Below are 21,744 nucleotides of genomic sequence, written 5' to 3' on the forward strand. Positions count from 1 at the left end.
CTAGCTAGAGCAAATCTCTCAACCTTTTCTCATTGCCAGACCTCATCCATGCTTGACTATCATGTTTACCTTTGTTGCTTTAGGTTTAGAACTGACTTAAAGAGCTGTATTCCAGGGAATTCATGAAAGTCCAAATCTGGTTTTGATAGAAAATACCTGGCAAATTTCGCTCAAATCAAAACATGAAAAACTTAAACATTACAAAGCCTCTTTTGGATCATTTTCTCAAAATCATTTTGTTTCAAACCAAAATATGGAATAATATATATATATATAAAATCTTAATTTGTCCCAAAAATGTCCTATATATATTTATAAATGTGAAATATGACCAATACATTTTGACAAGCATTATGAGATTCACCCAAACAGCCAATGATATTCTGAGAACTGGGTAAATATAAAAAGTTATTTTATAAATCTTCTGGGCTTTTTGCAGAATTAATGGAAAAAATCTGGAAAAAAAATTGTAATAATATTTCACATCACTTCATTAGCATGAGACCCTCCGGCAGATCGGTGGATGTCATAGACTTGCTAAAGATAGCAAGGACAAAGAAACTCTGTTCAGACCCGCACCTTCAATGTATCAACCTAACCCTCAGTCTTAAAACTCACAGACAAATGATACAGCAGAATATACTGTATATAATATACTGTATTACAACAGATGTTCACAGCATGTGGAAATGAACATGATATAGATAATTGTTAGTGTTGGAAAGGTACAATTATGTGAAATTATGACTTGTATAAGTGAAAAACAGGAATGAGCAGCAGCATTTAACTACATCGTTGGCTGTAAAACAAAGACCTATAATATGTCTTATGAACTCAAATCGTTATGAATCTTGTTATTAACTGTCCAAACTAACTGCTAGACTTTTGCTATTTTAGTTACTCCCCGATACTGGTTATTGTTATGCTCATCACTGCACATAACCCTGTGAATAGGTCATATACACAAATTAGATCATGTTTGATCACCATATAATCAACGTTTTTTTAAATGCAAAAACACATTTATATCAGATAATAAGATGTGCACAACATTCAGTATGATGATAAAGCGAAAGTGAAAGTTTCCAATGGCTCAACAAATTAAATGAAAGTTTATGGCAATATTCCTGTTCTAAAATTAATATACTAGTAGTGTTCTTACAAGGCACTGTCATGGAGGAAGCATTAGTTTCATTAGGAATACTGGTTCAATTATGTGCTTTTGGCCTTGGTAGCATTTTTAGCTGCTTTCTCTTTCCCTAAGCCACCGGTCTTATTTGTATGCGGTGCAATTTTCAGTTCCCATTCCCAAGACTGAGCTCGAGTGAAAAATGGCCTGCATTTTCTTGATAGCCCATGTGGATGTGGGGTATAAATGGCTAATGAATTACAGATGAACATTGACGCAAATTAATCTTCCTGATGTCCCTGGGTTATATGGCAACCATTTAAAAGTTTAATCAATACGCTAAAGTTGAAAACATGCAGGCGCTGCAGTTGTTTGGCTGTAATAAACATCAGTGGGGAATGGGGAGGCTTGCATCCAGTGCATGCATCATAATGACAGGTATTTATGTTTAATGGACTAAATATTTTTTATTGCATGAGAACAAATGTCAGTTTAACTCTGTAAGTTATGAATTTAGCTTCCCTCCGTTGCTCCCAACAGATGATTGACATTCTCAAAGACACACTCAAGACTTCTTTTTCTCCGTTGCTTTGAGTAGAAACTCCCACATTTTTGCAGATTCAGAGCGAGGTTGCTTTAGGTTTTTTTTCCAGAGTAAAGTACAGATGCTAAAGTGTTTATTTTATTTCAAAGCTCGGTCGTATTTTGCGAATGAGCACATTTCCCCCCCGAAGACAACAAGCCTCTTTCTTAACTTTTGATGCCTCTGATTCTTTACCCATACTTCAGTGAGACGTCTCTATGTCTCGAGTTTTTCTCATGTCTGTGCTGATGAAAACCAGTCTCATCCTTTCAGTGCCACACATCTGCATGTGTGTCAGGAGTGGTCAGTAGTTTGTGGTTCGTCGGAGGCTTTGGGCATAAAGCCAGTCCACTTTAGCTGCATATGGCTCCATTTGAACTGCGGCCCAGTACACCATCACAACTTCAGCCTCCCTTTTGATTGAATAAGTGACATTATCCAGGGTACTAATTTAATATCCTCCAACATTCCCTTCTTTCTTTCTTTTCTCAGGACGTTGAGCGTCCCTCGCTCCGAGCGGAGGCAGGGGAACGCAGCTGCTCTTTGACAGTGCATGTGGATATTCATCTCGGCTGGTTCCTCATATTTATTATCTGTGTCTTTGACCTCTAAGTGAATGCAGTAACATGCAGAGCGTTGCCTTCAGGATGTCATTAAAACTGTCTTCTGGCAGGCCAGCAGTAGTTTCTTATTTTGGTTAACAGACGTGGCTGTAAAAATCATATAAAATACAGCTTCGACTTTATAGCAGTTGTCTCCAATAACAACTCTAAAGATCTGTGGACAAAATCAGTGAACTGTGACATTTAAAGTCATGAATTATCATTAGAAAGTGTTTAAAAGATGATAATTCAGACGCTATTTACATGTCAAAAAGAGTCTTGAGGCTTTTCTATGTTGGTGTAGGTCTGCAGTGGTGGGGAGCGATACTTTTAAAAGTAGCATTAATAATCTCTCTCATTCAGTGCGATGCTTGGCTTGCAGGCATTTTTACTTTGGAAGTATATCTTTTTCTGTGTAAAAGTTTATTCCAGACAGTTTGCATGCAAAGCAAATATGCTTCTTGACTTTTTAATGTAGCATAAGTGTATTTGCACAACAATTGCAATTGCCCTGAATGTTTTGACCAAAGATTGCCATAATATTTTTCGTCTTTTTTTTTTCTGTTCTCGTGTCCAACAAAGAGAAAACAAGATGCTCATTGAAGGCTGCACCAGTGATTTCCAGGACAGAGCAAGTCTAGCTCTGAAGCACATATCCTGTTATTTTATCAGCTACAAATAGCAAGTACAGCTGAATTCCACTGAGGCACTTGGATGCATTTTAGTGTAGATTTGACAAGTAATGCATTACCTGAAAAAACAACCTGATTAGGCGTTAGCCCCAACAGCTGTAGGTCAGAGACGGTTGTTGTAAGGCCAGATAATGAGGACTTTATCACAGGATGTTGCTGCAGACTGATAAAGGGACTCAGGCAGATATATTGAGGCTCATATAATAGCAAAAGCTCATGGCTGCAGCTGCTCACAGCCATAACTCACCCTCGCGGATGTCGGTCCAGCTTCCCTTTAGGTATTATTTCAAGCTTGTAAGATAATAAGGAAAGTTTAATTGCATTGTTAATTGATTTTTTCCCCACAACATTATTACCCTGATTGATCGCAGGGCTGATGAGAGCATGGGATACAGGGAGAGCACAGGAAAACGCTCTGAGAAAGAGGGAGCAGAGCATAGATAACCTTGATGTTAAGAGCTACATCCTTCGGATATGTCTTTCCTTGACATATTGATGGCCCTTGAAAAGAGAGAAGCTGATTGTATGCATATCACTTCAGCAGCCATTTGATGAATTTGTTTTTCCTCGTTTAGAGGAGCTCAACACATTCTGAATTTTTTTTCAGTTCTCCAAGCCTTTAAAATGTATAGTTCACGCAAAAATTAAAATTATCTCACAATTTACTCACCCTCAAGCCGTCCTAGGTGTATATGACTTTCTTCTTTCAGCCAAACACAATCGGAGTTATATTAAAAAAGATCCTGGCTCTTCCAAGCTTTATAATGGGAGTGAATACTAACTTATATTTTGAAGCCAAAAAAGCGCATCCATCCATCATAAAAGTAATCCATACGACTATGTGCGTTTTGTGCGCAATGCGTTTTTATAAGAAAAATATCCATATTTATAACTTTATAAACTACAATTCCTGGCTTCTGGCAACGGCCGTACGTGAGTCTAGTTCCGGGGGAAGAGTGACCTCTGACCCCATGTAGGAGTATTGTAAGCTTATGTGAGAGTAGACGCCTCTCGCTGTTCAAACAAACTGGGCTGGGTAACAAACTCAAGCTCCTCTGACATTTCTTTAGTTTTAGACTTCTAATTCATGACCAGTGTTTTGTTTTGTTTCACGTCGGGTCAGAGGTCAATCTTCCGCCGGAACTAGACTCGCGAAGGACTGTTACCGGAAGCCAGTGATTATAGATCAAAAAGTTATAAATATGGATATTTTTCTTACAAAAACGCATCACTTCGCTTCAGAAGGCCTTTATTAACCCTTTTATGATGGATGGATGTACTTTTTTTTGGCTCAAAATCGAAGTTACTATTCACTCACATTATAAAGCTTGGAAGAGCCAGGATGTTTTTTAATATAACCCCGATTGTGTTTGGTTGAAAGAAGAAAGTCATATACACCTAGGATGACTTGAGGGTGAGTAAATTATGGGACAATTTTTATTTTTGGGTGAACTAACCGTTTAAGTGTAATTTTTTTTAGAGTAAAAAGTTTTACAGTTTTGGTAGTCTCCAGTCATATCAGTAAGCTATTAAAGGCTGATTTATCCTTCATGAAGTTGGTTGCCTTACGGGTGCCTCCATTTTAAGAACACAATTCCTGAGTTTGTGAGTCTTTTGATTGATTGATTCACATAACTGACTCATAAGAATCAACATGTCTTTTTGAGATGTGTGCACTGAACTACTGGTTTTGCTGTGCTTCTGCTTTATAGTGTCCCTTTAATAAGCCGGAAAATAGTAACCCAGTAAACCCAGTAGTAACCCAGCAAACATCCCAGCATGCAATTTTGCGTTTAAAAGACGTCTAATATAGCCGTCCAAACACAGACCAGACGTCTAAAACAAGGCAAAATTTGGGCTGTCAGTGAAAATTTAATAGACGTCTAAACCATATCCCAAGAATAGACTAGTCGTTTTTTTTTTCTTCTTTGTTATCTAATTGATAACTAGTCTATTCTTGGGATTTAGACGTCTATTCAATTTTGCATGCTGGGAAAGCACATACTGTACATTTCAAAAGTCTCATTGTATCTCAGTCTTGTTTATAATTAAAAAAATCCTGCATTATGCATAAATATTTTTTTCCTGATTATTATTGGTATTTAAGCGACACAATTTATTCATTTTACTAGTATCAACACAAAAAATTTTCGGTAACGCTTTCTTTTACAGTACAGTACTTACGTGTACTTACAGTGTACTTACCTAGAAAGTACTGGCTAATATAAGGTAAGTACATGGGTTAGGGGTAGGTTTAGGGGTAGGTTCAGGGTTAGTAGTACCTAGTTTTTACCCAGTAATTATAATTACTATAATAACATAGTAAGTATATGGGTAACAGGACTGTAAAAGGAAGCGTTACCTTTTTTTCCTGTCTTTAAACACATATTATTATAGTACCATCAAATTTCATCAAAATCAATCAACCTCTGATTTGTATGCATTGAAATAGTCGTACAGAAACCAATTTCAATACATATATTTCAACAAATATTAGGCAAAAGACAGACGTGTTGTCTGTTTATTATCTTTGTATTGTTCACAACTAGAATTCCATGTATTTTTTCTGGCACTGTTGATTCAGCGGTGGCACTGTAAAGGTCGGTGCAGGAAACACTCTAGAACTAGTTGTAGTGCACGTAGTAAAACAAGCTTGTATAGTGTGTGAGTTTTATTCCATTTTTCACACTGGTGCTGGCGCTGTGATAAATGTTGGCTATTATGATTTCACCGGAGTTTTGCCAGAGGAAGAAAAGCAAAGACAGCAGATTTCCAGGACGTCAGGCGCTCTCCTCACCGCCTGTGATAGTAGGTCACGGAGAGGCTGTGGAGGACTGTTGTTTCTAATAAGCTTTGAGTGTGCCGGTCCTGTCTCCATCTCTCATGAAAACAACCTCCTCTCCTCACGAAACATCCAGGTATGACAGGATGGGAACTATGCTTTCAACCTTTCCCCTGCCAGAATATGCAGCATGGAAACATTAGCTTCCTGAAAACTTTTAATCTGTCACTGTAATGGCTGTATGTGAGTGTCTGGAATAAAGAGGAGAACAGGCCCTGACATGGTGTTTTTTTGTTATATTAGCTATCAGCTCATCAGCCGTCCCCACGGGTCCAAGCTAAACTCTGCTTTCCACTAACAGGTTATGTAAGAAATAGCTGCTTCTGCATTTTACCTTTTCTCCTGCCTTTGTCTCTCGCTCCTCTTTTTTTTTCCTGATGTAATAAGCGGAGTGTCCAGCTGTGGAAGCTGGCTGCTGTGTGCACAGTTTGCAGAGGGCTGCACTATATCACGCATCACCCTAGCTCCCAGTTTATGCTAAACATGCTTCCCTGGCAGGCCTAGGTGTGTTTTCCTCTCTCTGCTCCCCAAAGAGGTGGTTTAAAGAAGTCAGTCTGCAGGGGGACAGGATGGACATCTCCCAGACCTGCTGCATTCGCTGACCGCTGCTTTAAGGCCCTGAACATGTGAGAAGGCAGTCAGGCTGCAGTAATACAGCTTCAGTCGGCAGGCATTGAACTGAGCCACACTTTATTAATCTCGTGCTGTTCTCTACTGTTAGATTTAAAGCATCAGATGCTGCACTCATTACAGGGTCAATGACAAACAATGCCTGAAAAATCAAAAAAATTTATTCGTGTTCATACCATATGTTACCGGTACGTGTGGTGGTTGGAAGCACAAGGAAGCCGGAGAATAGGAATTAACAGGATTTAATAGAACACTCATTAACACAGGATAACTTTTACACACCATACACAAACGAGAACCTACCAGGAATGAGGGAGAACACAGGGTTAAAATACACAGAGAACAGAATAGGGAAACAAGGCACAGGTGGGGCAAATCAACTCAACACAGGTGAATAAACTGAACACAAACGAGGAGCGGGAAAACTGGAACACAGGACTGAACCAAAAACACTAAGCAGGGGGAAACACCGTACATTATTCATGTATATTTATTAGTTTATACAGTAACATTTTCAACCAAAATTTTCATTTAATAACTTCAAAATATCATGTAGTGTAAACAAAAATTGGTAAAATATTTTCCTTCCACCTAAAATACACTTACTTAACTTTATTGAAAAAAAAAAAAAATGTTTGGATCATTTTGATCAGTTTTCTGGGTACTCGAGCTGAAATAACTTTACCTTTTTTAAAAGAAATCAAAACATTGAATATTGTTTTCATTCAAAATTTGTATTATGCATTATTTGTATTATTCATATTATTAATTGAAAAAGTAAAAATAAATAAATAAATAAAATGTGTATAAAATAATAATAGTCATCTTCTTATAATGATGATGATTATTATGTAAGTTATAAAAAATGACAGTCCTGAGGGTCTACAGGGCCCTCTCTGTGATTTTTATTTCCTGTTTTATAGTTGTTTTCTTGTCACATGACGACATAGCTCCCTGCATGTTGTCTGCATCGAGTTTTTTTTAGTTTTTTTGTCAGGTTATAATGCTTTTTGATATTAATGTGATCTCTTTCACTGTCACTGAAGGGCTGCTGCAGCATTTAGGATGATATCACTGCGGTTGGGGCTAGTCTTATATCCTGGTGAGGTGAAGTGTACGAGAATGTCCTGAAATCAGCGCTCTGATAGTCAGAATGAGCTTACAGGAATCCAGCGGCGGTACCTCCATCCCCAGGGCAACTGCAGCAGCTGGAGTGCAAAAACCCTGTCACCCCCTCAGAACAAGTACTTGCACTGGCAGAGCTGTCCGCAGAGCGAGGGGGGGTTGGGGGGCTGACACCGGTGTAGACGTCTGATCTGATGCGAACAGACATCTCCTCACACTTCACAGTTTGGATCACCTCAACTCGCGAGGATGGCAGGGAAAATGAGCGTCGCTCGGCTACAAAAGTCCAAATTTAGATTGACTGAGTTTGTCTCCGGGCCTGCGGGCTGACACGAGCGGGCCGCCACTAACTCGTTGCGGAAGGAGAGCGCAGGACTGGAGTGACACGTCAGAGAAGGCTGGTTGCCGTTCGCTCGTTCGTTGTGGATGAAGGAGAGGAGAGCAAGAGGGGAGGAGCGGCTACTTTGAAGCGACGGGAGAAGGAAAGTGTCAGATTTGGTTAGGATCCAGACTGGTGTTGGAATATGCTTGGCACTAATATGGCACCAGTATCTCTGTCCTCATCTCTGTTCACTGTCAGTACGTGCGATTCCAGGGCCCGTCTCTGTCCGGCTCTGACAGTGTCTTTTCGGATTATGTTAGTGGCACGCTCGGAGCGCTGCCGCAGCTCGCCCATCACTCACAAGCTTTGTTTGAAGCCTGCCCTTTTTTGTCATTAATGCACTTGATGTCTATTTAAAAACGGCGGCAAGCGCGGTATCTGTTTTCCTGTCAGGAGATCATTGACAGCATTAATGCCACTTGTCCTTGCCTCATTTACTAAAGCGCTGACACCTAGCTGCAGTCTGCCACATCCATCAAGCGGCTCTATTTCTCTCTCTCTTTCTCTTGCCAGCATGTCAGAACGATCCTGTCTTTAACACACTCAGACTGGGCTGTCTCGACACATCACCTATAGTCCTCAGTCAAATAGCATTTTCAGCAAAGCAAAAAGATGTAAACAATACAAACGCTGCGGTCTTGTTCCTAACACTGGCATATGGTTTGCCAGGACATATATTGTTGATGTATGAGATAAGGGAACGGACACTCGCACGCTCAATGAGTTATGACCAGTCTCAATGCTTAGAAGGAGAAAGTTTGTGTAGCCAGATTAGTCTTTGCTAATTTTCCATTAATCACTGCTTGATTAAGTTTTGTTTTGATTAAGCATCATAGCAAAACCTCTAACATCCTGTCTAGTAACATCTTTAGGGCCGCTCAGACCTCCCCAGAAACCACCAAAACCACCTTAGCAACTGTCAAGCAAGGTCCTAGCAATCATCTAACAACACAGGGGCCATCCAGACACCCCTAGCAATGCCCTAGCAACCAACCATAAATCCTTAGCAATGTCCTAAAGTTGCTTGGACGATGCTAAGGATTTCTGGTTAGTTGCTAGGGCATAAAACCTGAAATCACCTACATTGTGGGAACCAAATGTCCCCACTAGGAAAATGAATTAATAAATTATGTTTTTTTGAAAATGTAAAAATGCAGAAAGTTTTGTGTAAGGGGATAGAATATACTAGCCTGGATGCCAGCCCGAACCCCGCCCACAGCATTTTTTGGTCGGGAAGTTCGGTCTGGACTCGATCCATTGAGGAGTAATTATGATCGGTTCAGAAATCATCGGGCCAATCAAATTGCCAGGGCGGGCTTTATACGATGATGGACAGATGGTCTGCAGTTACGTAATCATCACATTATCAAAGAACGCTTGGGTTGAACTCAGAGATGACTGCAGCTGGAGAATTGAGATGTATAGATTCCGCTATCGCGTCTGTCGTAAAAGAAATCGACAGCGCATTCATTTTAAAAGACGAACAGAGAACTTCAATCAAGGCATTTGTCGATCGAAAAGATGTGTTTGCCGTCCTTCCAACGGCCGGGATTCGGCAATAGTTTATTTTATCAGCTGGCTCCGATGGTCACTAAGAAGATGGGACGCAATGAAAGCCCTGTGGTCGTTGTGGTTTCTCCTTTGGTCGCACTCATAGAGGACCAAGTAAAAGAAGCAACACTCATTATTTTACTACTTCTTCCAGCGTGCGTGCAGTTGAGTTCTGATGACAACTATGCTCAACATACATCACTTACTGCGTTGCTCTGATTGGTTGTAGGTCTATCCAATTGAGTGCAGAGGTTGTTTTTTTTCCTGGTTCGGTTAAGACACGCCTCATAATCAAAGCCCTATGGAGCAGTATCAGACTCACATTCTGACTAGAATATGAGTATGACGAAGTCAGGCTAAGAATATACAGTTTGTACAGTATAAAAACCATTACGTCTATGGAGAGTCCCCACAAAGATAGTGAACCAGTGTGTATGTGTCATAGGGCCCTATTTTAACGATCTGAAACGCAAGTGTCAAAGCGCAAAGCGCAAGTAACTTTGTGGGCGGATCCCGGCGCTGTTGCTATTTTCCCGGCGGGATAAATGCCTCTTGCGCCTGGCGCAAATCTAAAAGGGGTTGGTCTGAAGTAGCTTCATTATTCATAGGTGTGGTTTGGGCGTAACGTGAAATAATCCAATCAGAGCGTCATCTCACATTCCCTTTAAGAGCAGGTGCGCTTGTTCTAAAGCGGATTCCTATTATAACGGCGGATTTGCCAGGCGCGCGCCAGGAGCGGTTCACAGCCGAGGAGAGCAACGTTCTCGTCAGGGCCGTAAAACACAGAGAAGTGACATTGGGGATGGAGAAACCCACCCAAATTAACCTTAAAATAGCATAATGAACAACGCGCAACGCGCCACTGACTTTAGACTAGTTTTTTCTGGTCAGTGGCGCAATTGTTTTATAGAACAGCAAAATAGCATGAGGGAAAGTTTGCGCTGGAACACGCCTCCTCTTTGCGCTGACCCGCCCCGGGGAGCGCAAGTGTATTTCTTAGTTAACCGACGTGTGTCTGTGGAGGGAAAAGCCCGCTTTGCGCGGGTGCAAAATAGGAATGATACATGCGTCAGTGTACAAAGTCATTTGCGTCGGGTGCAAGATAGGGCCCATAGTGTTCATTTGTTTTAATGAATGAATGGACTTCTAAAGGATCTACTGGAGTGAGTGGTAGGTTCACTAGAAGCCCAGAACTGCACCGTAAAGATAAACTAAAAATCGTAAGAGAATAAAGGAGAATAAACAAAATATTTAGAGATTAAAGTCGAACCATTACGGGAATAAAGTTGACAGATTATGAGAAGAAAGTCATAGCAATTTCGAGATTAAAGTCAAAATTACAAACTTAGCCTAATTGACGTAACGTGAAGCTCTACTGCAGGCCTGCACCAGCCACCAGTGTAGTATCAGTTGAACAGGGGGCCGAAAACTTTCACCATCCATCAGGTAGGCTTAGCACAACTATAACTCTTTTAGTCAACGTTTACACATTTGGTTAAATGTAGTTTGATGGCATTGCACAAGGTATATGGTGGCGTTGCGGGTAAAACCATATTGCACTAATGCCATTGCCATAAAGTTTGGCCCAGGATTGTGGTACCTCCTCCAACGGAGTCTCCGTGCTCATCTATAGGCAACACCATCTGGGTCGAGAACACTAAACAGTAACCGTACTGTCTCCCTCTTCACCGTAAATCCTTTCTGGATACATTTTAAGTGCATCATTCTGTATCCAATCATTTGGCCGGATCCCGTGATTTCCTGAGATATAAAGCTGGCTACCTCCATCCAGTCTGGAAAGTGTTTTCGCCTGTTAAGTCTATTCCGGCGCAGTATATTTTGTAACGTCCTAAGACAAATTGTAATACCATGTTGGTAGATTAGCACCTGTAGAATTTCCTTTTGTTGAAAGCCCAGATAAAAGTAAGAAGCTACTCTTATATTTAGATCCATGTCCGAGGCATTTATTTACTTTAAAAAAAAAGAAGAAAACTGTATTCTCGTAATTTTGACTTTATTCTTAAAATATTGCGACTTTATTCTCGTAATTTTAGATTTATATATATTTTTTATGTTGCGGTGTAGGGCTTCCATAGTTCACACAGTGTATCATATTAAAAATAGTCATCTGTGTTAAACATCTGCGTTCTTGCCTTGTTGGAGTGTTAATGCTCCTTTAAGGGCCTGTCACAGTGTCTCTCTCACACACCTTCAGAGTGTCTGGACAATGTATGATGGACAATGAATGAAGCAAATGGTCATGTTATCAAACATTGGATCAGTACAGTGAGCTCAGTGATCTACACTGTTACAGTTTCATATCTCTCTCTCTCTCTCTCTCTCTCTCTCTCTCTCTCTCTCTCTCTCTCTCTCTCTCTGAAGAGAGCAATCTCTTGGCTTGTTATTGTCTAGACAATGCCCTCAGGCTAAATGTTGTCTCTCTAGTGTTCTCAGACTTTAGACGGATACACTGTCTCCCTCGACACACCTTTCATGCCAGAAATTTGAGTGAGAAATGACAGATTCTGGAGACAGATTCTGGGTTTTATATTTGCAGTAGTGTGTGTGTACTTTACTGACAAACGTTTTCTGATGGATAAATGGTAACAGAGAACAGTAACATATTTTTGGTTCACAGATTCATAATCATAATACACATGCTTTTCAAAAGTATTAATTTGTGTCTAAATCATAAAAATCACTGTATTGCTGATCTGCTTGTATTACATCTATCTATCTATCTATCTATCTATCTATCTATCTATCTATCTATCTATCTATCTATCTATCTATCTATCTATCTATCTATCTATCTAATGTGTCTGTCAGACGTATGTCAATTAAATATAAAACACAAAAAAATATTGCAATACAATAAACAACTAGCATAAGTGTATTGATGACCAAAATTTGAATCTTAGCATGTGTGTCATGAACTGCTCGGAGACGCAAGGGTTTATTAAAGTCGTTTATTAAAGGGTAATCCAAAGATGTAATCCAAAACAGGCAAAAGTTCAAAACACATGCAAACAATCCAAGGCAGGAACTCAGGCAAACAGGGTAATCCAAGAGACAGGCAAACAGGGCAAATCCGACAAACAGGCAACAATGGTAAAAGCCATGGGACAGATAATCAAAGGAGCGCTCAGAAATGCAGTTGTGATGGTTAGAGAGTCAGGGCCTTGACAAATACCCACACTTGCGGTCTTTGCACTTGACCACTTGTCTACTTACATGACGTATTTCCTGTATTCGGCCCAATTGTTCAAGTAGGCGTGAAGACTGCAAGTGTGTATAACATTTGATTTGGACAGACTAATAGTGTTGCAAAAAATGCAAGTGTTTACAGAGTGTTTATTTTGATTTTTAATACTTTGCATTTTACAATAAACTTCTGTCTGGTCAGTATGTAACATAAGACACAATTTAAAATTGTGTTGCCTCTAAATAAGTGATAAAAAGTAGTTGCAAAGGTTGTACAAAATGCACATAGGCTATACTCATCTTTGCACCAATAAAACGACACTTTAACAAGTTGTTTTACTACCAAATTACATCTAATATCTAATTAATTTAACTTACAGTGGAATGTTTTCCTCGTGATTTCGGCGGAAGGAGATTTCCCGAACCCAATGCATGATGGGATACCCTTAGCCTCGAATACCGCTCCGATGCGGTATTCAAGATAGTGTGGGTTTAGTGTGCATTTAGTGCACTATGCTTTGGAATTTTTGAAACATGGGACAGTCTTGCGCGCGCACTTCCTGACGCGTGCACAAGTGGCCAAGACCGCAAGTGTGGGTATTTGGAAAGGCCCTCAGACTGGTAACCCGAAGGTTGCAGGTTCAATTCTCAATAGCGGCAGGAAATGACTGTGGTGCACTTGACTTGAGGTGCCCCTAACCCCCAATCGCTCCCCGAGTGCCACAAAATGGCTGCTCCGGGGGGGTGTTTATGGTTTGCAGTGTGTGTTCACTTCTCTCTACTTCTAATGTGTGCACTAACTTGGATGGGTTAAATACAGATTCAGAGTATAGGTTACCATGCTTGGCATTCACATGTCACTTTCATAAAAAAACGATGGAGAGGGTTATACTGCTTTGTTTACTGTTTTGTGTCACTCTTTCTTGGATTACTGCACAGTACATCACAACTGTGTATTGCCACTTAGTGGACTCTTCTGTCTCAACATTCATCTTGCGCATGCACTGTTGTACTCCTTTTATTTGCCTTGTTGAAGTCTGCGCGGTGTGTGTAGATGTCTGCGGACTCTCCATTGTGTCGAAGTATACTTTGGGCTTAATGAAACATTTATCATGTTATGTAAGTCCTTCATAATCAGTTAACATTCAGTTAGAAGGTATATTTAAATATCAACCTGATAGTTATGTGTATTTTTGTGCTAATAAAATGTAACAGTCCAAACAGGACATGAGGACATCATCTCATAGATACACCGCAGAATTCACAGAGTTGTTTTGACATTGACGTTGTTGTTAAATGTCATTTTGACATGCTCTTCTCTCTCACTTTCAGGAGTTTTCACCAAGTGCCGTTATGTCTACTACGGGAAGCACTCAGAGGGCAATCGATTCATCCGCAATGACCAGCTTTGACTGACAGACGGGTCAGTGGATAGACACGCGAGGGGGCTTTACAAAGATATCCTGCGCATATTATTATAAATATACATGTTGCCACACACATTTTAAGCAGCCAAACACAGCCCTCTAGTGCCGTCTGCTGAGTGTGCCTTCCCTGCCACCTCCCATCGCTCTCGCTCCGTCTGAGCAGTGCCATCCAGATTGACATGATTGCCTTTAAGCAGCCCCGCTATGCCGCGGTGACAGACACACACGCGGCTGAGTGCTCGTCCTGACAGCCGCGGCTCTATGATGGATTGCCTGGTCCAACTGCTGCTCTCCCCAGGTCAAAGGTCCCACCTGAGGCTTCAGGCTGCCCACACGGAAGCCCAGGATGAGCTCCTCTCAAAGTCAAAGCTAAAGTTAAAGAGAAACATCGGGGAGAAAGTGTCTCTTTTATTGATGTTTTACGCTTTATCTGTCATTAAAAGTAAAGCTTATTACATGGTTTTGTAACCATGTCATTTTCCGTACATTACTGTAGGCGTAATGTCAGTTTGAGTCATTGGATTCTTTTGTTCCCCCAAATAAGTGCAAAAATAAAAAAAAGGCTAATGAATTTAAAGATAAACATAAAAAAGGCAAATAAATTTAAACAAAATTGTATCGTTTAAGCTTTAAAAATTAAAGGCATGATCGAGGGTTTAATAACATGTTTTCCTGTTTTTTAATATACAGAGAAACAAGTTTTTTTTTTAAACCTGATTATTATATATATACACACATATCTTTAAAACAAGTTGTAACATTCAATAAAGCTTTGGATCATATATTAATCTATGTTATGCGTTAATGATCCAAAGCTCTATTGAATGTTGTCAGCATGAGTCCTATCAGAAGCTCAGCGGAGGCCCTCCCAGACTCTTGACTCTGTGGCGTGTGTATGTTTGCGTGTTTGTGAGGTGCATGTGCATGTCGTGTGTGAAGTTTGTGTGTTGCGGGGGCAGTTGTTGCAGAGCCGGAGCCTGGAGGAGCTGTGAAAGAAAGAGGTAATGAGCTTTGCTTTATTTCATTCTTTCTCTGGAGGGAGAGAGCAAAGAAAGACAGCAGCTCTGGCAGTGAAAATGGAGGAGGTGGATGGATGTATGTGTGAGGGGGGAGTCAACAACTTTCTAGAGGCCTTTTTGATTGTTTCCTCATGCAGTTTTTGGGCATACTCGCATTATTTTAATGATTTCTTTTTTATTTTATTTTTTTAAATCAATTAAAAAAAAAATCCATAATGGCCTTTACTGTGTTTGGCAACAGAATTTACTAGCAGTGGGCAAATATTTGAAACATCAACTCCATTAGGTGCAGTGAGGATGATAAATGTTTTATTTTGCTGCCTCTTGTGTCACACTCTTTCTTTCTTTCCTTCTTTCTTTCTTTCTTTCTTTCTTTCTTAAATATTACATTCCACATTTAAAGCTCAGTTCTTGCGCTGAAGTTTGAATACCGTAAAACTAGCCAAAGGTCCTCTGCAAACAAAATAACAAGTTTATATTTAACCAAGTGTTTACTGTGGAAATGCAAAAGATTAATAATAATAATAATTAAAAATTAGCTGGTACTTGTTTTAAAGATGTGATTTAAAAATCAATATTATTGATGTGAGATTTGAGATTAGTTTGATTGTTGTATAGATCCTCTTTATATGTCAAACAATGTCCCTCAGTATGACATGCTATAACTACTGAAACATTTTTAGGATTACAAAAAATATATATATATACATATTGTTTTTATGACTTTATATTGATTCAACAGACTATGTAGTATTTGTACTTTACAAAAAATATTTTGCTCACTGCAAGACTATTTAAGTGAACTGCAAAAAAAATGTAAACTATGCATATATATAATTCTATAGTCTTATTGTGTGTACTGGAAATATTGTATTGTATGTAATATAGAATGATGGAAAATGAAGCTACCTTTTTTTTTTACCTTTTTGATTATATGTGCTAATCCACTGTCTTTAGTAATAAATAAAATTGTCTGGGGAAAAAATCTAGTGTTTTTTTTTCAATTATTATATTTTATATTATTATATACGTGTATATTATTATTATTACTAAATGACTGAATCTTATTGTTGTTTCATCTTTGTTTGTCTTGTAAGTATTCATTATTAATGGCATCATTTTGCCTGGCACCATCTCGCTTAATTGCCGTGTGTTAAACGGCCTCCCAAGTATGCCATCCAAATTAGCCTGGCAAATGAGAGACGTGGCTTCAGATGTGAAAGAAAGCATGTGTACCCGGAGCAGCGCTCGGCAACGTGAAGCACACGGGGAAAGGTCAAAGATAGCCCAGTGAGATGATTTCGTGTGCACTGGCTATGTGGGTTTGACTGTGGGTCACAGGTTGTGTGAGTCTTTGCCTTACGCACATGTCGGTCCAATTGTGTGCGTTCTGTGTCTGAGAGGAATAAGCTACTAAATGTGTGTGTGGGTTGTGTGTGTGTGTGTTTATACAGTACATTTGTGTCTTCGGCCCTTGGAGACTATGCGTGTGCGTCGCTCCTGTCGTACTGCTGGAGAGCATGGTCACTAGTGCGGGCGTTTCTAAATGACAAGGTTTATTTGTCGTTGTTGTGATATGTTTTGAGAAAAGTGGCACTGACAGCTGGTGGAGGCAGCAAGAAGGAGCCACAACAAGTCCCCCCCACCACCACCACCACCACATAAAATGTCATCTCTTCCCCGGCTGGCTCACCCAACCATCCCCATGAAAAGAACAGACATTTAAAACTTTGTGACATGTGTCAGAGACGCTGCCATTGAGCCACTGCCGCTGATGTAGCCAGAATTGACAGCACCCGAGCCGCTGGAGCTGGCTTGGGGACATACCGAGTTTGGTGAGTGTCAGTTCCCATCCTCGTCAGGGCCTCATCTCAAGCAGCTCCGCAAATATAAACAGCATTAGAAGGCGGGCGGAAGTGCAGCGGGAAGACATATGCTGACACACACACGTGTTCGAGAGAGAGATGGGAAAGGCACACGGCGAGGACTAATTAAGGTGTGAGAAGTCGAGAGCAACCCGTAGGCTCTGACCTGGGACTCCCTTCAGGCAGGGCTTCAGGAAAAGCTCCTCGGTAGGAGGCCCGGAGGAAAGGGTGATGCTAAATCAGCATCAACTGAATGAAAAGATGTTTACACTACTATCATGGTTTACAATTTTTGAAACTGTGCACGCTATTGACAAATGCTATTATTAATAGTAATAACATTGTAATAACAGGTAAATTTAGATTCTAGCTGTATCTCGATTTAAGGAATACAGTAAACCAGTTCAACAAAACATTGTTTTCATCAATGCCGTAAGATATGTTTGTCAAACAATGGAAGATGGGAGGATTGTTCTGGAAAGCTGTTTGAAAACGATCATTCTCTGATATGAAAGGCTCAGAAATGACATTTAACAGCTATCACAATAGTAAACGAGAAAAGGGGCAAAGACTGGGCAACATGCGAAATCTGTGCTGTATATGTAGTTCCCTGAGTTTCATCAAAAAGCCCAGGGCTGTATCAGAGCAGCACACCACTACTACCCAACAGTCGGCATGCATGCCCGTCAAAGCTGCGCGGGAAATCATCTGTAGTCATCAGTTATTAGGCTACTCTCTCAGAATGACTGACGTCGGCGAATGCAAATGAGAATGCGTGCAGCGCGCATAGTATCGGTGATTGACAGCTGTGCGCTGATAGCGTATGCCAACCGAATGAGTGAGAGGTGAGACGGGGAGCAGATCGCTCTCCAAAAGCTCACGGCTCCATCTTTTACGACAGACACGAGGAGATATTAGCCCGGGCAGACGGGAGAGGGAAAAGGGCAGGCGGGGAGAGAAAGAGCTTTATTTCCGGCGCGGTTTCAGATGAGTAGCATTTGTCATGGAAGGGGAAGATGGTGTAATTAGCTTGTCAGTCTGCTTTAGGCTGAGCTTGCGAGCGCCGGTAAGAAAGATGGACGAACTGCCACGCGAGTTGACAGGCAGTCGATAATGTGGCAATTAATGTCATAAATAATTCCTCTACCAATTATATTCGAATGGACCCTGCGCTTTAAAAAGAGAATGGTGTTCCCTTATCATTTCCTCTATCGGCAAGCATCACCATCATTTCCAACATAATTATTTCTCTTTAAACATCTCAAGAGAGGATGACCCGTACTTTCAAGTGAAGAAAAAACACTTTTTTTATTATTTTTTATTATTAAATACTGAACACTATTAGAATTGTGTGTGTGTGTGTTTTGTAAATGTCATGGTCGGGTCCTAGACAAGATTACACGCTAATGTAATTTCAAAATATGGAGGGCATTAGATAAATCAATTTGGCTTATGTTAAAGGTTGCCAAAGCCTTACTAACATGCAGCGTATTGATCCGGCACCACCTTACTGTGGGAAAATGCTGGTCCACCTGATCTCTGAAGTCAAAGCAAATGTTTCCCAGAATACATCAATTACTGCAAAAAACTACACATGCCAAACTGAATGATGGAATGATATTCAAATATTTACATCAATCATGCAATCACAATCGGTCATGTTTCCAGATGACAGGCTATTTCATATTTGTCTATATTTTGTCTTGTGCATGTTAAATGACAGATATACTGTATGCCTGATTAACAGTGGAATTCATGGAAGTCCATCAACACTATTACTGTCCTAGTGAGCACATAATAAATGGTTATGGCTTCCACTTTCTCACTGTATCAGTGGCTTTGTGATTATTAATTGTCTGTCTGAGGCGAATCAAATGGTGGTGGGGCTGTTGTAAACGGCTTCCCATCCGTTGTTGTTAAACCACTCTTGAAATGAATGACCAAATAAAAGGAGCTCAACTCATGCAAAGCGTCAGTAATGTTGTGTAAAACCCTGTTAACTACGTCAGATGGATCTTGGGTCTGGGAAAGATGGCCGCGGCTGTAATATATATCCCGGGCCGTGATGGCTCAAGGTCACATCAGCCACCTCTACATAATGCATGAACCCCCTCCTTGCTCAGTCAGTGTCCAATCACTCAGACCCAACCTTGGGATGAAAATTTTACTAAGTAAATCAGTGAACATGCTGGCATTTCTATTAACCTCCAATGTGCAACCGACAGCAAGATGAATAATGCTAAATAATAACACGTGGCTGTAAATCAGCTTTACAGCTTGAAGGTGAGCTAAAACTGCACTGTATACTATGTGCCGCTGGCCATTATTTGCAGTGCTCTAAAGCTATAGGCCTTGCTCGGGTACAACGAATGATCGTACGAAGCTAGTCACATGCTAAATGAAGCTGTTCTTGGTTCCAGTTGGTTCATATGTAAAATAGCTGCCATGGTAAAATTTAAAAGTGAGATCTGTTTTAGTTGTTGTGTTTTCACATGGTTAATAATAGTGTTATGAGCTTGAGTCATTTCCTCATTTGTACAATTCTGTGAAAATTGTTTCTATGTATGTGCTTGTGGCTGTTTATGTTCCAGGTGGACGGTTTCTGATGATAATTCGCTGGAGGCTGTGATTGGTTCTCCTCCACTGTCAATCCAGATATAAGGACCGCCCCAAAAACTCAACCTCGGCCATTGTTGTGCCATTGTGTGTTACTCTGTGTTGTTCTGCCTATATTTCGCATCGGTCATAGTTTTGCTTGACCTTGAGTGCATACCTGTCAACACTCGGGAATCTCCCGTATTTCACACCCATCTCGACCCCCTCCCGTTTTGTTATTTCTCCCAGAAAACTCCCGTAATTTATATTTCCCAAACCTCGTTATATGAATAATCACATCAATATATTATTCCATGGTTGTCCAGTTGCCAGATCTTGTATGAAACATACCCTACTCACACAATCAACATATCATACAAATTTCAACCCATTTGTGACCTCAACCTGTCAGCCTACAACCCAGTTGTGCTGAACATACCGGCGCAGGTATACGGGGAGTTGACTCAAGCATCACTGGTAGAAATGGGAGGAGAAGACTGGGTGGAAGAAAAGAAATACATGTAAATTTAACAACAGCTGGACGGAAGCTTTCATATCTCGAAGCCATATCAACCTTTTGCAAAGTATTTCACACTGATTTTAAAATCGGCCACGGTGGGAAAAATGTCTTAAATGAAATGTTATTTGTTAAATATGATGTTATCTGGTAATTCATGTTCATTTAACGCTTAAATAAATAATGGTTAAATAACGCATTCTGATTTGGATTGAGTTTGCTATTACTTTGTACTTATAACTTCGAAATTATTAATGTATATAGTTTTGACAACGTAAGGGATGTAGGGGCGAGACGCCATTTATTTTGTATATTCACTTTTTTCACTCTGTTTTTGATTTAGGGGGGTATAGGGAAGTTGAGTTGTGTCTAATGTTCTTTACTTTTCTTTCAGGTAATTTATAGGTTAACAAAAAGTTTGTTTTGTTTGTTATTTTGGCCTTGTCTGTCCCTGAAGTTAACTCTTTCCCCACCATTGACATAATTTTTTGGCTTTCCGTGTTTGCTCTCTTATATGGTAGGGGGCGCTATTGCACATCTTCTGAAAGAGTAGAACATCTCCAGATCAAAACAAACAAAAAAAGGAGCAGAAACAAGTGATAAAAGCCTTCCTTGCACGTTGTAGTCGTTGTAGTCATGCATAATGCATGTTCGTTCAGATATTCATACAACAAAATATTATGGGCACCATGACATTTTTGTGAAAATTTAAAAAAATGCTGGCAGCGGCTGGCAACTTATACAAAAAAAAAATACGCTGGCGGGGAAAAAGTTAAAACCCCTGTTAAAAAATAAATAAAACTCTTATTATTTTAAGAGTTCACTGGTATTGAGACTCTTCCTTTTCCTGTTACGACTGACCCCTAGAGGTCGAAGCAATAGCTAAATGGTTCGATTTAACAGTTGATAAGAGTTTTCATATCATGTATATTTTCAATGATAGACAAAATCTATATTGTACTTCAACCTTTGCCTCAGGCCTATTGGTTTACCCTTTGTTAAAGCCTTTTTTAGGCCTAAAGCTGTTATTTTATATGCTTGACTTGAAAATCAAAGCATTCATAAGACGATGGTGGAAATATTGGCATTTTCTTACATTTTCATAGCAGGACTAGGAGGGAAGATTACTCAAAACCAGTGATGTGCATGATTTGCCCTATCCACCAGATTTTCACACAGTCTAGAATAGATTTTTTTAGGTGTGTAATGTAATGTTCATGAAATGATCTACTCAACAAAACAAAAAAATAATGTTGTGGATTATATTATATGAAATTAAAAATTTGAAGAGTGTTAAACATATATATATTATTTGTCGTTTGGTTTAGTAACCAACATACTGGCATGCATATTGGCACATTTTGCCTGCTGGTGAAGGATGCAATGGTAAAGCATAATCTTGGAGAATTTAGGGTAACCTTTAGGATAAAGTGTTTTAGTTTTTCTTATATAATTTTTTTTTCTATAAGTAATTTGTCTAAAAGACTTTGACATTTCCCAAAATATCATCTATCTATAAATTACAGGAACGTCTGTCTGTCTGTGTGTGTGTCTGTTAATCGAATATCTCTCGAACCATTA

General features: G+C 39.9%; 1 protein-coding gene across 1 annotated transcript in view; it reads left to right on the plus strand.

Moving 5' to 3' along the window:
- lrmda (leucine rich melanocyte differentiation associated) overlaps nucleotides 1–14,753 on the plus strand; it is a 285,546-nt gene extending 270,793 nt beyond the window's left edge. The window contains exon 7 of the mRNA XM_056248133.1: nucleotides 14,073–14,753. Coding sequence (XP_056104108.1) covers nucleotides 14,073–14,152 — 80 coding nt within the window. The 3' untranslated portion in view covers nucleotides 14,153–14,753. The remainder of the gene's footprint in view (nucleotides 1–14,072) is intronic.
- Nucleotides 14,754–21,744: the final 6,991 nt, after the last annotated feature.

Source organism: Rhinichthys klamathensis, unplaced genomic scaffold, assembly GCF_029890125.1.
Source record: "Rhinichthys klamathensis goyatoka isolate OS25496 unplaced genomic scaffold, OSU_Roscu_1.1 h1tg000053l_1, whole genome shotgun sequence".
Classification (NCBI taxonomy): domain Eukaryota; kingdom Metazoa; phylum Chordata; class Actinopteri; order Cypriniformes; family Leuciscidae; genus Rhinichthys; species Rhinichthys klamathensis.